The sequence below is a fragment of the Sinocyclocheilus rhinocerous genome, unplaced genomic scaffold (assembly GCF_001515625.1).
Source record: "Sinocyclocheilus rhinocerous isolate Xijiao unplaced genomic scaffold, SAMN03320098_v1.1 scaffold761, whole genome shotgun sequence".
Classification (NCBI taxonomy): domain Eukaryota; kingdom Metazoa; phylum Chordata; class Actinopteri; order Cypriniformes; family Cyprinidae; genus Sinocyclocheilus; species Sinocyclocheilus rhinocerous.
The window spans coordinates 314,923-330,899 of NW_015624419.1; the positions used below are offsets into that span (position 1 = coordinate 314,923).

General features: G+C 38.0%; 1 protein-coding gene across 1 annotated transcript in view; it reads left to right on the forward strand.

Annotated features, from left to right (window-relative positions):
• LOC107740610 (isthmin-2-like) overlaps positions 1 to 14,578 on the forward strand; it is a 17,494-nt gene extending 2,916 nt beyond the window's left edge. The window contains exons 2-5 of the mRNA XM_016553087.1: positions 5,103 to 5,345; positions 7,736 to 8,021; positions 12,446 to 12,514; positions 13,973 to 14,578. Coding sequence (XP_016408573.1) covers positions 5,103 to 5,345; positions 7,736 to 8,021; positions 12,446 to 12,514; positions 13,973 to 14,490 — 1,116 coding nt within the window. The 3' untranslated portion in view covers positions 14,491 to 14,578. The remainder of the gene's footprint in view (positions 1 to 5,102; positions 5,346 to 7,735; positions 8,022 to 12,445; positions 12,515 to 13,972) is intronic.
• The last annotated feature ends 1,399 nt before the right edge of the window (positions 14,579 to 15,977 follow it).

The window sequence follows — 15,977 nt, forward strand, 5'->3', positions numbered from 1 at the left end:
TATATCTATGGTGTAGACAGCATCACTGATTATAATGAGTTCCATAGTATTTTGTCTCGCCGCGCCACTCGCGTCCGGTGTAGACACGGTGTAACATTGGTTTTGCTTTGTTTCACAGAACTAATAGTTGCCTGGGTTGCGTACGTATGTGTGAGCTATCAAAATAGGGGCGAGACCCTTTTGGGGTAGGGGCGTGTTTGTTTTGGTGATTTCAAATGTCAACATTGGCTACCAGAAATCGCTTACCCCACTTTTAAATTAAGTCACAGTTATGAGAAATGAAGTTACAATCTTTAGATGTAGTCACAATTGTGAGATATAAAGTCACAATTCTAAGAAATAGTCACAATTATGAGAAATAAAATTGTAAAATATGAAGTTGCAATTGAGATTTAAAGCCATAATTTTGAGAAATAAAGTTGTAATTGTAAAATGTAAAGTTGCAATTTTGAGATATAGTCGTAATTCTAAAAATTAATGTTGTAATTATGAGAAATAAAGTCACAGTTATAAGAAATAAAGTTGTAATTATGAGAAATACATTTGTGATTTGAGAAATAGTTGCAATTGTGAAATATGAAGTTGCAATTGTTTTAAGTCGACATTTTGAGATGAAAAGTCACAATTTTGGTAATTTTCGGAAAAAGTTTCAATTCTAAGAAACAAAGTCACAATTTTGAGAAACAAAGTTTTAATTATAAAGAAAATGTGTAGCTGTGAGACATGATGTTGCAATTGTGGGATATAAAGTCACAATTCCAAAAGTAAAGTCACAAAAATGAGAAACAATTTAAGGCCACAATTACCTTATTATTTTTTCACACTGTACTAGAAATGAGCTTCCATAGTTTTAACTGCATGACACGCCAACAAGTAATAAGGACTTCTGACAGTGTGATTAATCCTTGGCTCGAAGAAAAACTTGCTTTTCCCTCTTTTTTTTGGAAGGGAATAATCAAATCCATCCATTTTATTGAATTATGAACAAGCCGCTCAGTTTTCCGTCGCTAATGCTTCCCATTTGCTTTCTTTCTAGGCGGTCAGAGGTAATGCTTTGTGAGGGTGTTGGGGAAATCAGACTCTGAATGTTTCATGTGCTTTGGGACTCTGGTGCCTCTCCAGCTTCGGTGCCCTGATGCCCTGCCCTTGTTGTGGTGGCACCTCGGCTCCAGCATATTCAGCTCAAAGCATCCCCAGACCATGTGTGTGTGTGGTATTTATTTTGGCAGGGTCATATTCGTTTATTCTCTTAGGTCTCTGTGCCCATCCAGATGGCATGTCCTATAAAACACAACAACTGTTTGTGAGGAGAGGAGATAACACATGGTACACTAATGCTGTTGAGGCATGCTAAGAGAATCAGATTGTAACATGATGGTATGCTGGAAGAAAAATATAGAGAAAGAACAACATAAAGGCATGAGGACAATGATCGTCTCTGCTTCTGGGCAGGATTCCATCCTTACCATGTCACTCTTCTCACAAGTAGCCTTGCTGTCTTGCCTCCTCTATTTCTGTTGGCCCCCTTTGTGGAGAGTCAGGAATTCGGGCTCTAGGGACTTAGCTGTTGCGAGCCGCTTTACAGCACAGGAAAGTATTCTTTAAAATTTATTTTCTCGTATTAACCTGTAGCACTCATGTGAAATCATAGTCATCCTTTTCGTCTCAGCTGGTGGGTAAGCAGTTTCACCTATGTGAAGAAAGTGATCAATACAAACTGCAATGCTGAGTGAGGAGCTTATCTTGGCGTGATTTTTTCTCAGAGGTTTGATTATAGAATGATTGAAGGGAATGGTATGAAAGATCTCTGGAAGGTGCACAAAGTGAGGAAACACTCGAAATCCTTCATTGCGCTCACTACAGGCAGACAGAGAAAATTTTGTGGATGGTAACATCTCATTGGTTTTCACACGGCTGTAAAAAAAATAGACAGTAGTTCCCAACTGCACTCGACTGTGCAATTCCTAGCTGACACACTCACTCATGTTTACTGTCTTCTAAAGGCCCTTTAAATATTTGGCAGAATAAAGATTTTAAACAAGAACAAGATTTTAAATAGCAATTGCTATGGAAAATTCACATGTAGATAATAACCATGTACTTGGTTTTCTTCATTCAGTGATGAAAACGTGCCAACCAATAAGATTTCGGCTTCGGGTCAAGTGTACAGCCAGTCAAACGCCAAACATTCAAGATGGGTTGTACGTCCATTTATACAACAAAACTTAGTTGACAATATGTAGGCTATGTTAAATTAGCCTACACGTTGTCATATTAACAACCAGTCAGTAAATAAACGAATGTAAGTCTCATAAAAGTCAAGTAGCCTACACATTGTAGGTGTGTGAAAGGATTTAACATTCTCAGTTTATTTCAAATCAGGCGTTTCGGTAAAATGGCTCGCGGTTTAGCGAGTCAATAAACTAGTAGCCTAACAGCTCTGAATGAATCACTGACTTTGAATCAGTTCACATGAGTAATTTGTTCGCGTTTGACATCACGACTCGCGCTGTGCGTGCATGTTTGAACCGCTGAAGCGCACGAACTGGTGACGACTTTGGACGCGTACCAAGCTTTACTTTCGCGACTGAATTTTAAATTATTTCCGCACATTTTATTATATGACGCATGGTGCCCCCTTCAGTTTGTAGCTCTGCTTTTGGAACAGCGTTCCTTCGCGTCGGTAGAACGCTTGTTTATCGGTCGATAATCTCAAACGTATTTCCATCTATCAAAACGCTAACTATGTGCTGAATAAATTTCAATGGAAATTATAAAATACTGAATTGAAATAGAAAAGCTTTTCGTTTGGACGTTAATAATTGTGTAAAAATCATTAAAGAAGCTTCCATTCCATTCCTCCTCCCCACCCACCCCCGGTAATGATGAACTTCATTAGAGCGCAATGGTGAAGTTTATCGTCTGGAGCAGAGGACATCTGTTTTGCGTGTGGGAGAGACACAAGCAGTGAAGTGAGACAAGGCAGGCCACGCATGATCAGTAGAGAGAGGCTTTGATCAGACAGACCCAACTCCCCCTCTCTCCTCTGCTGCATCAGAAGGGAACATTGGGACCATCAAACCAAGTCTCTAGATGAAGAAGAGCAGGAATACCAAATGTTGAAATGCACCAAGGTGATTTGAATCTGTGAGGATCTGAGATGGAGATTTGAAAGTAAGGGAGTTATAGTGTTGGTTATAGAGAATGCTTGCAGAATGATGTGGCCATGACGAGGACCTATGTGTCTCTTGCTTTCTGATTTATGCTTGTGTATGTTGCTGTTCTTTTGAAGTCTCTGGTGGCTTATAGACAGGGCCTCCACAAGAACTCTTTGAAGCGCAGCATGACCCAAAATGTAAAGTCTAAACTGAGTTTCATCTGGTGCTTATTGCATGTTGGAGAGTGCATGCAGCTAAAGACAACATGGACATTTATACTATTTACTTACAACATTTAAATGTCCCTGGTCTTGTTCTGCACAATTCATTAGTGTATATTATTTTAAAGAAAAAGAAAACAATGTTGTTTTACACAATGTGTGTAAAAATAAAATTAACCAATTAAAAAATAAAATTAACCAATAATACTTTTTGACCCACACAATACATATATATATACAGTGGGTACGGAAAGTATTCAGACCCCCTTAAATTTTTCACTCTTTGTTATATTGCAGCCATTTGCTAAAATCATTTAAGTTAATTTTTTTTCCTCATTAATGTACACACAGCACCCCATATTGACAGAAAAACACAGAATTGTTGACATCTTTGCAGATTTATTAAAAAAGAAAAACTGAAAAATGCTCAGTATTTAGTAGAAGCACCCATTTGATCTAATACAGCCATGAGTCTTTTTGGGAAAGACGCAACAAGTTTTTCACACCTGGATTTGGCGATCCTCTGCCATTCCTCCTTGCAGATCCTCTCCAGTTCTATCAGATACATCACAGATATTTTTTATTAAATTTCATAAATCATAAAAATAATTCAATAATAATAAAAAATGATAAATATATATTTAGAATTTTATTATTTAGAATGTTATTATTTAAGGTCAATTTTGGGAATAATTAGTCTGCTGATGTGGCTTGAAGAAACAGTAATTCATTATTGATATTAAAATAATTATTATAGTAATATATTACCTTTATTTAAAAAAATAAACACTTTGAAATCACTTGATTTTTTTTTAAAGGTCACCATCATCTGCCTCAATCTTGAGGCTTGAGACTTGTTGACATGATTAGTAGCAAACTGCAAAGTGCTTTAGAGTATTGTCATAGTTTGTGGACAACAGGAAGCGTTTCTTTGTACCGCCACAGACTGTATGTCTCCATATTAAAGTAAAGCAGATGAAAGAGATACATATCCCTTAATGTGTAATCATTTACCTGCATGCACTGTCCCGACTCCTGAGTGTTCTTCCAGGAATTCACAGTCCCTCTTCATCCGTTGAACGCAGAATTACCCGTAATGTCAAACAGCTGTCAAGAGAGTGAGCCATGACTGTCTCAGACTTAGTGAGAAAGAATGAGCAGCAGCAGTAAGTGTGCAATTCCTCTTCCTTGTTGATGTTTCTCTGCTGTCTGTTTTGTTATGTTGCTAATGGTAACCCAATGAAGCATCGATTGACAGATATGCAGCATGGAAATCAAAGAACTCGAAGATCGCTTTTTGTATATACGAAACCTTAAAAGAGACTGACAGAGTCTTCCAAATGTCTGGGAAACAGGCTTTTCCTGGATCATTAAAGCAAAAGAAGGCTCTTAAATTATTGCCATGATTTCTACTAATCCTGTTCCAAAATCCACCTGATATGCTGTCATGTGTTAGACATTTCACTCCAGATGGGTTTATTTGAAACCCAGACATCTTTTTTCATATGGGCCATAAGGTCACAGCTGTATATATTTGATATGGTGTTAAACTAAGACAGATCCTCCAACCATCTTTACATGCATGACGAAATTTCTCAGAAGTATTTATCTTTGGGCCTTTATGGGGGCTTTATACATAAGGAATCCTTGCGCTTTCATCTAAATAAAGCTGGATAGATCACCAGATGTTCCTTTCACAGGATACTATGTGTGCACTTCCCAGGTCAGAGGTGACAGTGGCTCCAAAGATGTCAGACAGTCACTGCGGGACATTCAGCGGCAGAACCAATTGAGGAGTGAGCCGCCTTTGCCTCGCCGTCATAAGAGGAGATGGTCACAGATTCGCTCAGAGGAAGTCCTACCCAAACCTGCTCCACAGGAAGAAGAAGAACCGTTCATTTTAGACCTGAAGAACTTCCCTGACCTTGCCAACGCAGACCTGGGCTCCCAGAACCCAAACATTCAAGTAAGAGCAGGCCCAGTCTCACCTTATTGTCATTTTGATTGCTTCAGAATCAAGTTTCTTCCTGTATATACATGCTTTTAAAGAAGTAATACAGTGTTTACAGGCTCTTGGACCACAAGAAAATGAGGTAAATGAACTGAATCAGTCATTTTGTGTCTTGGGGGTCTTGGGTTTCTTTCATTGTGTATCTGTATATCTTGGCATTAGTTCTTCTAAAGACAGTTGTTAATATTATGAGGGTAGTTTGTTATTCCAGATATGTTTAACATCTCACCGTTCCCAAAACCTTGTCATTTCTTTCCTTAGGGTGAACTAAATCATTGTATAATGAGTTGGGTAATGGATTGATTTTACTTGGCAACAGTTTGTGGTGTATGTAATTAACCTATGCACTCATTGTTTCACTGTTATTGCTGCTGTGATTGCAGCAGGGACTTCAGGTTTCTGCGCTGTTGCTGGTCGTGTCACAGCTGCTTCTAAACCGGAGAGGCCTCTTAAATTACCCCAAGCGAGACCTTTATTCTGGTGTAGCTCATTTCAGCCGTGCTGCTTAAACTCCTGCACAGTGTACCAAAATGAAATCCCGAGAAAATCCAAAAGGTGAAAGGCCACAGTATTATTTTAACAGGCACTTTTAATGCTCCCTCCAAGAGCAGATCCCAATCTTGAAATGTTTTTACAACACCGGTAAAGAAGGGATTTTTATATTTTTAGTACTGTTATGAAATTTATGTGTGTAAGTGGACTTGAGAGGAAACGAAGTTAGACTTCAGGGAAAAAATACACAGGAGATCCCTGGTAAGCAAATTGACTTTTATAATAGGGAAAATTCAAGAGTCTTCCAAGTGGGACGGGTCCATCTTCCATACTTTCTAGAAAAAGCTATTTTGTTTTAATGCGTCTCCAATATGGTTGCTGCCAATGTAAATGTATGAGTTACTGCCGAGTTTAGCAGGTAATGTGGTGAACGTTATGATTTTAAGACGTCAGTTTGAAATGAACTCTTTCTTACGTTTTTGGTATATTTCATGTTATCTTCTTTTTCCATGACTCATTCCTAGTGGCAACAAATTTGATAAGACCTTGACAAAGAAATGCAGCGGAGATTTCTTAAACTGTGTCTGTGTTGCCATTAAATTTAAATTTGCCATTTAATAGACCTCCAGTGATCTAAACCTTGGATCTTTTTTTGTCTTCAATAGTGACGTCTTGTGTTCTTTGGACATAGAATACAGTCATGATGATTAGTTCAAGGAGGAGGTGGAGGCCGACTGTTGTAAACAGTGCAGTTACAGTAGCGTAATCACCCGCTCTAAACTGCTCCGTGCCTTTATAAACAGCTGCAGCAGCCATCAGATTGTTACGCTGTAGGGGAAATAAACAACCAGTCCTTTGTCTCGGCCTGCTGGAACACTTGCTATCGTTTTCAGGTCTGCCTGACTCGGGCACTACGAGCCCAAGCATGCAAAGAACAAATCTGTCACCTCAAAACATCCTTTGAAATAAACACACAGGAGAATAGAGAAAACTTTGAATATCCTTTGAACATACTTAACATACATGGCTCTAAAAAAGCACAGTGCTCAAGGGGGTGGTAGAGTTACCTTTTAAATGTCTGCGCAATTAAACCCAATATGTTGTATGTTCAGTGAAACATATACAGTACTGTTTGGGGTCATTTTGTTTTTAGTGTTTTTGAAAGAAGTCACCAAGGTTGCATTTATTTGCTAAAAAAGGAAACATTATTACATTATTATTAAAATAACTGTTTTCCATTTTTTATGTATTTGAAAATGTAATATATATCTTAGATGGGAAGGCTGGATTTTCAGCATCATTACTAGTCTGCAGTGTTACATGATCCTTCAGAAATCATTCTAATATTATAATTTGGTGCTCGAGAAACATTTCTTATTATCGATGTTTAAAACAGTTATGCTGCTTAATATTTTTGTGGAAACTGTGATAATGTTTTTTCCCCCAGGATTCTTTGATGAATAGAACGTTCAAAATAACAATTTATTTGAAAAGGAAATTTTCTGAGTTCTTATCACTTAAGATCAATTGAATGTGACCTTAAAAGGAAATCTCTATCTATCTATGTATTATAATTATAATATATAGCATATATATTGTATATAATTAATCTAATTTGCTTAGAAAGCATAGTCAGACTTGGCGTTTCTCAAAATGGTTTCTAGCTGGTCCAAACTTGCCTCCAAGCCTGTCTAGAAGGTTGAACCTGGCTAGCTGGACCTGGTCAGGCTTGTTTGGGCTGGTTGTCCATCTTGAACTGGTTATCAGGTTCCAAAAACAAGGTTTTGTAGAACTACAACTTTCTGATATGCATTTTTTGCAGATCAACATACCAACTTGTATCTCTCTACTAGGTTACCATTGAGGTTGTGGAAAACCCACAGATGGAGATTGAGATGGACCTCGCCAAGGAGAGCAGGAATGACTGGTCCTTGAGCTCAGAAGAGTGGCCAGGCCATAAAAAGCTCTTCTGGCCGCTGTTCTGGGAATACCATGACTCCAGTCAAGAGGGTCCTGGGCAAGGCAGTCTGGAGGAGAACGGAGAGGACCTCAGTTATGAGGGAGAAGATTCACTGCTGAGTGGTGTGGGTGCAGACTGGAACAGACGATGGAAGGGCTGGGACTCCATGGACAATTACGGTAAGCATGGGTAGTTTTTGCCAGTGAGAGTTTGGACGCATCCCTGTTGCTGTGCAAAAGTGAAGAAAAATCCTAATAACTGACCTGAATTAAACTGTCTTGATGTTTTTTTCCAACTGTGTAATTGGAAACCCTGAGTTTATAGTTTTTGTTTTTGTTTAGCCTCGTTATCGGAAGTATCAGCGCTCGTGTTGGGGCTTCTTGGAATGCCGGGGCACATATGCCTAGCTGATTTCCTCAGCAATGCGGGCCCCAGCCTCCTCTTTAGGTCTTGACATTATGATTTATGCTTTAAGGGTTGCACTCAAGAACTGCTACATAAAAAAGTCATTTCTGTCGCCACTTCCAAAGACTTTCTCTTGATGCCTATCAACAGTAAACAGTGAAAGGTGACCCGGTGCTGTGTGTCCTAATACATTATCAAAATATTAGTTGTGGTACGCATGTTATCTCACCACCAGACTGCTTCTTTGTCGGTTAGGCAGATCATTACCTCAAAATGTTTACATACAGGGCAAATTGTAGTGCTGAAATATCATTTTAATTATATCCTTAATGATATCCTTATCCTTTTATCCTTAAATAGCAGAACACAACCTATCATCAAGTGCTCTGAACCTTTTCAATGTATATGGTGAAGAAAAGATCACAGTGAAAGTATTGAATAAGGGATTTCAGGAGGAAACTCAACGCTACGTCTGGTTCACATTAGTGACAGCGGGCTTGAGCATCAGCTTTGTGTGTCTGCTGTGAAGTTGACACTAGTGCTCGGTAAACGTGACTATTTGAAACCTGGGCCCCGAATCTTGCTAAGAGCAGTGTGGGGCCTCTTTGCTGGCTAAACAACTAATATTTGTGTTCAATTAGACAGTAGATTGAAAGAAGGGCCAGCATGCTTGGGCTGACAAAGAAAGCGTCTGCTGTGTTTTCATCTCATGACTGGCGCTTCGCTGTGATTCACACAGCCTAGCCCTTTGAGTTCTCTTTGGAATTCATGGCAGTTCTCAGGCCTTGGAATGAAAGTGTTTTTTGCCTTTGTTTTGTCTGTCGTTTCCATTTTTCCGCACCAAAGTTATATTCACTGCCTGAGGAAATTGTTAAAGCATTCAGTCACTCTTTTATGTGTGAGACATTGAAAAATTGGCAAACAACATCAAATTGTTGGGAAGTATGATATTGTACTCAAAGCTGTTTTGGGTAATTTTTCTGCCTCTAGGAGGCACCAGTTAATGAATTAAATAATGACTGTTTCATCCCAAATCATGAGATTACTGTTCAGACTACTGTTCACTAGTTGGTGGTCAGAAAGAAAAAAAATGCTTCTATTCAGCAAAGATGCATTAAATTGGTCAAAAATGACAGATGTTTTTTTTTTCCAATTTTAAATAAATTATGTTATTATTTTGGTTTTCTATTCATCACAGAATAATGCGTTGCAGTTTCCACAAACATAATAAGTAGCACAACTGTTTTCAACATTGGTGATATTAAGAAATGTTTCTTAAGCACCAAATCAGCATATTAGATTTCTGAAGCATTAGGTGACACAGAAGACTCAAAATTCAAATACATTTTAAAATATATTAAAATAGATAAGAGTTCAATCTTATCTATTTAATATATAATATATTTATAGATAGATAATAATATAATTTATGTATTATAATAGATTTAAATTGTACTGTATTTTTGATCAAAGAAATGCAGCCTTGATGAGGATAAAATCTTTCAAAAAATATGTTTTTTGGTATTGTGTGTTACAATATATGTTTTCAACATGTTTTAATTTAAGTGATGAAGTTAAGCAACGCTGTGTTTTAAAAGTATCTCTTTAAACTTTGGTAGCAAAAACTGTGTTGTGTTTGGTTTTTATATTGGTGCATATACATAACATGATTAATGTTATTCTTCTTTGTGTTTATTTATTGGAAAACCTGCAGTAAACCTGTCTTGGTTATTTTTAACTAGACTTTTTAACTTGTTTATTCTTTTTTGATCTATCAGCCCTGCTTACTATACTAATACTAGTTTCTGCATAGTAATCAGGGATAGCAAAAAGTTTGAACAGAAAAGCTTCACACATATAAGCTCTCATTGGATTGTTAAACTAAAACTTGGGAGTTTAACTTATGCTGCAACGGCTTTAAAACCAGAATCTACATTTATCCTTTAACCAGCTTTATTTCACAAGGGCATTTTTCTTCTCCATCTGTCATTGACTTTCAGGGTGATCCTCCATTGGGGTTGTGTTCCACCATGTTCTGTCAGCTTCATTAGAGAGAAAGTGCATTGGTGGTGTGTGGTCAAATCCAACACCAAAAAAGAAGCAACTGCAGCAAGCTCGCTGCGGTCGTGTCAGCAGTAGAGCCTCTGAGGATGTGGGTACGAAACCGAACCGGCTTCTCTCTGTTGCCCCAGTGGATCCCCTGCTCTAAAAGAGACCTAATGAGTGTACTAAGAGCAGGAGTGTGTTGTGTACAAACAAGCTTGAATGAGAAACAGGGAAGGGCGAATGAGCCACATTATTAATGATGTGGTCTGCTCTAGAGGCGTACAGTAATGAAGCGCTTTTCTGCAATTATGGTGAGCCACAGAATTACAGGCAGGCCATGTTCGGCAACAGCTCAGTAGAATGTTATAGCTTTATGTCATTTTTTCCTCTCCACTGCCTTAATAAAAATGATTTACCACAGTTTTACTATAGTAACTCATTACAGTTCTTATGGTATTTTAGTTGAAACGAAGTTCTCTGATAGCAAATATAAGCCGATCCAGTGTGTGTGGTCTCGATCGCTTGTGTTGCTTTCATTGGAAAATGAATGATGTCTGTTTGCTTTGTCACTGCAAAGCAGTGACATTGTGTGACACAACACAATATCAAAATATATACAATGTTTAATATACAGTTTTGTGCAGATTTGACACTACGAGGCTGCCAAGCTCAACTCTGCTTAAGCATTAACAAGGATATCATTGCTGATTTGAGCAGAAATCGCATTTAACATTTTATTATGCCTGGCTTGGACAGAGTGTCAGGCAAGCGAGGCAATCTACTTTTTTAAGTTGTAGTCTTATAGTTTCTAAACATACACTGTCCTTCAAATATTTGGGGTCAGTAAGATTTTTAAATGTTTTGAAAAGAAGTCTCTTATGCTCACAAAGGTTGTATTTATTTGATAAAATACAGTAATATTCTGAAATATTATTACAATTTAAAATAACTTTTTATTTTAATATATTTTAAATTAAAAATGTATTCCTGTGATGGCAAGCTGATCATTTTATTATAAATAAAATTATTTATTAGCTATTATTATTGCGGTTAATTATTATTAAAGTTTTTTGCCGCTTGAAATTTTTGTAAATTGTTCTTCTTCCATTGAAAAGTTGGTATGAATTGAACAAAATGTAGTGCCGTTTATGCTTAAACCAGGGGGGAAATATTCTAATGGAAAAAAGAAAAAGAAACTTATTTTGATACATATTCTCTGGAAAAAAAGTAGTCTTATTATTTACACAATATTGTTTCTAAAATTACAAATTTTTTAAATGGGAAAACACCCAATAAATACCAATTAAATTGAAGTATTCAAGAATTCAAAAATGTTATTCAAACAATTTGGAATAACCTTCATAAGTGGTTATATCATCAGTGTTTTCTTTTCTGTGACAGTACGAGTGGGCGTCTTCGTCATCAGAATGTGGACTCTGAATTAGCAACAACACCTGGTAACCAACAACAATGCAGCCAAAATACATTAGCGAGGAAACAGTGCACTTATTTCTCTCCCAATCTTCTCTCTCTCTCCATCACTACCGCCATGGAGTGCTTTGAAACTTTAATCTCTTTAGCATGGTGGTGGAAAGAGAGCATTGTTGGAAAGCGTCTAAGCTATTAGGCCTTGCCTTCCTGCTGAAGTGTTTGTATTGGCTCAGTTCTCACAGCTCTAAGCGGCTGACTTTGCCTCTGACATATTTATTACCAAAAAAAAAAGCAAGACTGGCCTGCCAGGAGGGCCCACATTTTGTTCATTAGAGAGATTATATTTTACAAAGAAATAGGCAATATTAATTTAGTTGCGCATCATTAGCTTTCTTAGGCAAACAACAGAGAGATGCACTTACCATCTTGGTTGTTTTTGGATTTATTTCTTTGTCAATCCCAGTATGTTGGACGCTACACAGAGTTCTGATGCAAGCAGATTGAAGTTGAAGTACTTTCGGTGAAGATTTCACTTTTAGAAGCTTGTTATATAGAGTAAAGAAATTCCTTTAGCATTATTCTCAACTCATTTGTGGTCTGACCTGCATTGCATAACATTCCCACATGCTGTGTGAGAGGGTAAGCTCATATTGTGTTTTTTTTTAAAATTTCATGTTTTTTTTTTTTTTATATATATATTTTCTCTCTATTACATCTACAGATGACATAATTCCTGTGACAGAACCGACTCCTCATGAAGTGGCAAACAGCACAGAGCTTTTTGGCACAGGTTGGTTGGTTGTTTTTTTTTGTGTATTTCTGTGGTGTGGTCATTCAGCAATTCAGTATTCTGGTGGTACCGTAGTCATTTTTATATGTGGTTAGGGTGACCATATGTCCTTTTTTTTCAGCAATGTTCTGGTTGGGAGTTTTAAATTGCCAAAAACGTTTGGTTTTGTTTTCCTATTGATGTGCTCTCTAAATTATTCATACAGTATGTGTATGCGTATTTGCATTGTTTTAACTGTTCTCTGTAGATCCCATCTTCTCCCACACAGTGACTAGTCAATTATGTACAATGCCTGCACACAATTGGTCAAACTACGTTTCAGTCATTACTTTCTGCAAGTATGAAAACAAGAGAAAAAAAGCCCAAATCTGGACATTTCAGGCATTTCAGAAGAAAAGAAGGTGGTATTTGCATAACACATGTCCAGAAACCCATTACAGTACCAGGTTACACTGTTCAAAAACTGTTAGGACCAAGGTAACTTTTGATTTTGTAACTGTAACTATTGCCATTTATATAATATCTGCAACATTATACTGCACTACTGAATCTCTTAAAGGGGTGGTTCATTGCGATTTCACTTTTTTAATGTTAGTTAGTGTGTAATGTTGCTGTTTGAGCATAAACAATATCTGCAAAGTTACGAAGCTGAAAGTTCAATGCAAACGGAGATATCGTCTTTTAAAATTCTGGCAGTTTAATGCCTACAAAAACGGCTGGTAGGGACTACAACGAGCTAATTCCCGGGTTCGTGACATCACAGACCCAGAAGGGTTCAGTTAATTGCATTTCAAGCTCCTAGTGTGTTCTTGTATTAGTTGAAATGTTTATTGATTTGTTTTAGCTTTCATTTAACTTAACGTCTAGTTCAAAACCCATTTAATCAGAGTGGTTGTAGAAACTTCTCCTCTGAGACTGCAGTAGGAGGAACTCTGTGGGAGTCCTGTTAGACTGTAAAAGATCTGACGTTCAGATTTTTCACAAATGCTCCACAGAGAGTGTTACTGAGACCACAAAGTAAAGAGTCCTCTTCCAAAACTCCCACTATTTGCTTTGGAGTTTTTTGTTGGTCTCTTACTTTTGGCATTGAACATTGAATGCAATAGCTCTTTTCATTTAACCGCAATAATAATTAAAGTAGTTTAAAAACATAACAGGATAAAGTGTTTTTTTTTTATCTCTTCACAATGGAACATAAATGTTAATAACAGCTATGCTTCAGCATGACCGCTGCCTGCAGCACATATTTTTTTGTATCTTTATGTTTTGGCAGCAGAACGAGACAACCCCTATTGTGTGTTAGGCCATGGTTCTCAATATGGACATATTTTCTTTTGGCATAATATAATCTATTCTATTTTTTAGTTATTAACAAAAGTTATATATACAAATATTTTTTAAAAATTACAAAGTAATTATTTTTGCCACCACTAATAAATTGATCTGATTACCCTGTAGATGTTGACAGCTGTGAGAAGTGGCTGAATTGCAAGAACGACTTCCTCCAGAAATACCTACACCAGGTCCTGACCGAATTACCCAACTGCCCTTGCGTCTACCCATCCGAGGTGGTCTACAGCGCTGTCAACATTTTCGATAGGAAGTTGCAAAAGACCTATCGCTGGCGAGATGCCAGCGGCCCCAAGGAGAGGCTGGACATCTACAAGCCCTCTGCAAAGTTCTGCGTTCGCTCGATGCTATCCTTCGACAGCACCACGTTGGCTGCACAGCATTGCTGCTACGACGATCACATGAAGCTCATCACTCGAGGCAAAGGGGCCGGAGCCCCCAACCTCATCAGTACGGAGTTTTCCCCGGAGCTTCATTACAAAGTGGATGTTCTCCCATGGATCCTGTGTAAAGGAGACTGGAGCCGTTTTCATGTGGTTCGGCCTCCCAATAATGGTCTACAGTGTGTTGAGAACCCACAGGAAGATGTCTACATGAATGAACTAGAGGAGGCCAGGGAGTACTGATCCAGACCATGGATTTCACATCAAATCAACCAGTGTTTGCTTAATTCTGGAGAGTCCTGTGGTACAGAACGGGCGTCTCACCAGTTTTGAAGCCTGCTCCTTTCGGATTGGGCAATTCATTCACAGATCTAGACTATTTAGTTGATACTAAATGGAACTCTAGAGAGATTCATCTGGAAACTAAAGCTTAGATACTGTCACAAACTGTTTCATACAGCCCAACTGCAACAACACTGGTTTAACATGTTGGTCCAAAGCTCAGATTGGAAGATCATGATGCAATTTTCTGTCTTCAGTGATGTTACGTACATGCTCCAAACAAAGTTCAGTAACAGTTCTTCAATGGCATTCTCTGGAACAAGTTCACTGTATTTTCATTGGATACACGTTTGTTTTCCTTAAGTGTCCTCAAAGACTCTGGTCCACCATTAAAGGAATTCCAGTAAAGCTGCTAGAATTGTGAGATATTCAAAAATGCAACAGAATGCCGATTTTGTTGTCTTTAGACCTGAAGCTCAATCCTGGCCTCGCTCCAGTCTGTGCGAGATCAGTCCAAACAAATCAAACTCAAGCCGCACCACTCGCAAACCGATTCAACAAATTTCTGAGAAAAGTCCTTCTCTTTAGAGTTTGTATATTGCTACTCCAAATATACACAGACCTTGTGTCATTGGATAGATATTTATGCAGGATCATTTGACCTTTGACCTACCTTTTTGCAGAGAAAAAAATTAAGGAATCTGAGAAGCGATAGGGAACCTTTTTTTGAACTTGCCTTTGAGAAGACGTCCCTCAGCAATGGGAGGCTTGTTTTTTAAAATCTGAAGTATAATTGGATCCCATTCTGTTTTCCTTTTTGCCTTTCAACACATCTCAGCTTTGTACTGAATGCAATATGAGACAGCCGCCTGATACCAGTGCAGGGGGCTGTCGGAGCTTGGTTGATGGATTGAAGTCTTCCATTAAAGGCGAGGTGAAGGTAACACTTGTCGTAAACGAACATCTCTTTAAATACAATGGCTCTTTCAATGTCTCGGTTTATCCTTGAGTCCCAGTCAAAGCCTAGAGGCTTGCATGGGATGTAGTTTGAAGGACCTAAGCCGCCCTTTTCAGCACAAGTGTTATCATGATCTCTTTGTTAGATGTTGACACGGAATGCTGGTGATTTGATTTCTAAAGTCCCGCTGACAGACGACTGTTCCATGTAGCAATAAACATCCACCTTTGATAATATCATGAACTGTGCTTAAAATCACAATGTAGTCCTATGAAAACTCAGTTCAGACCTTTTACTAGATAAATTAAAAAGAGTACATTATGTTGCATGGATTACTGTTACTGATGCGAACCTGTAACTAAAAGGTCCTTGGTTTAAATCCCAGGTTAGTTACTGCAAGGTAAAGACTTCTGAGGTTCTTCAATGCAGCTGTGATTCTGAGCAAGGTACTTTTGATACAAAATCATTTATGGTTCATGGTTCATCTTAA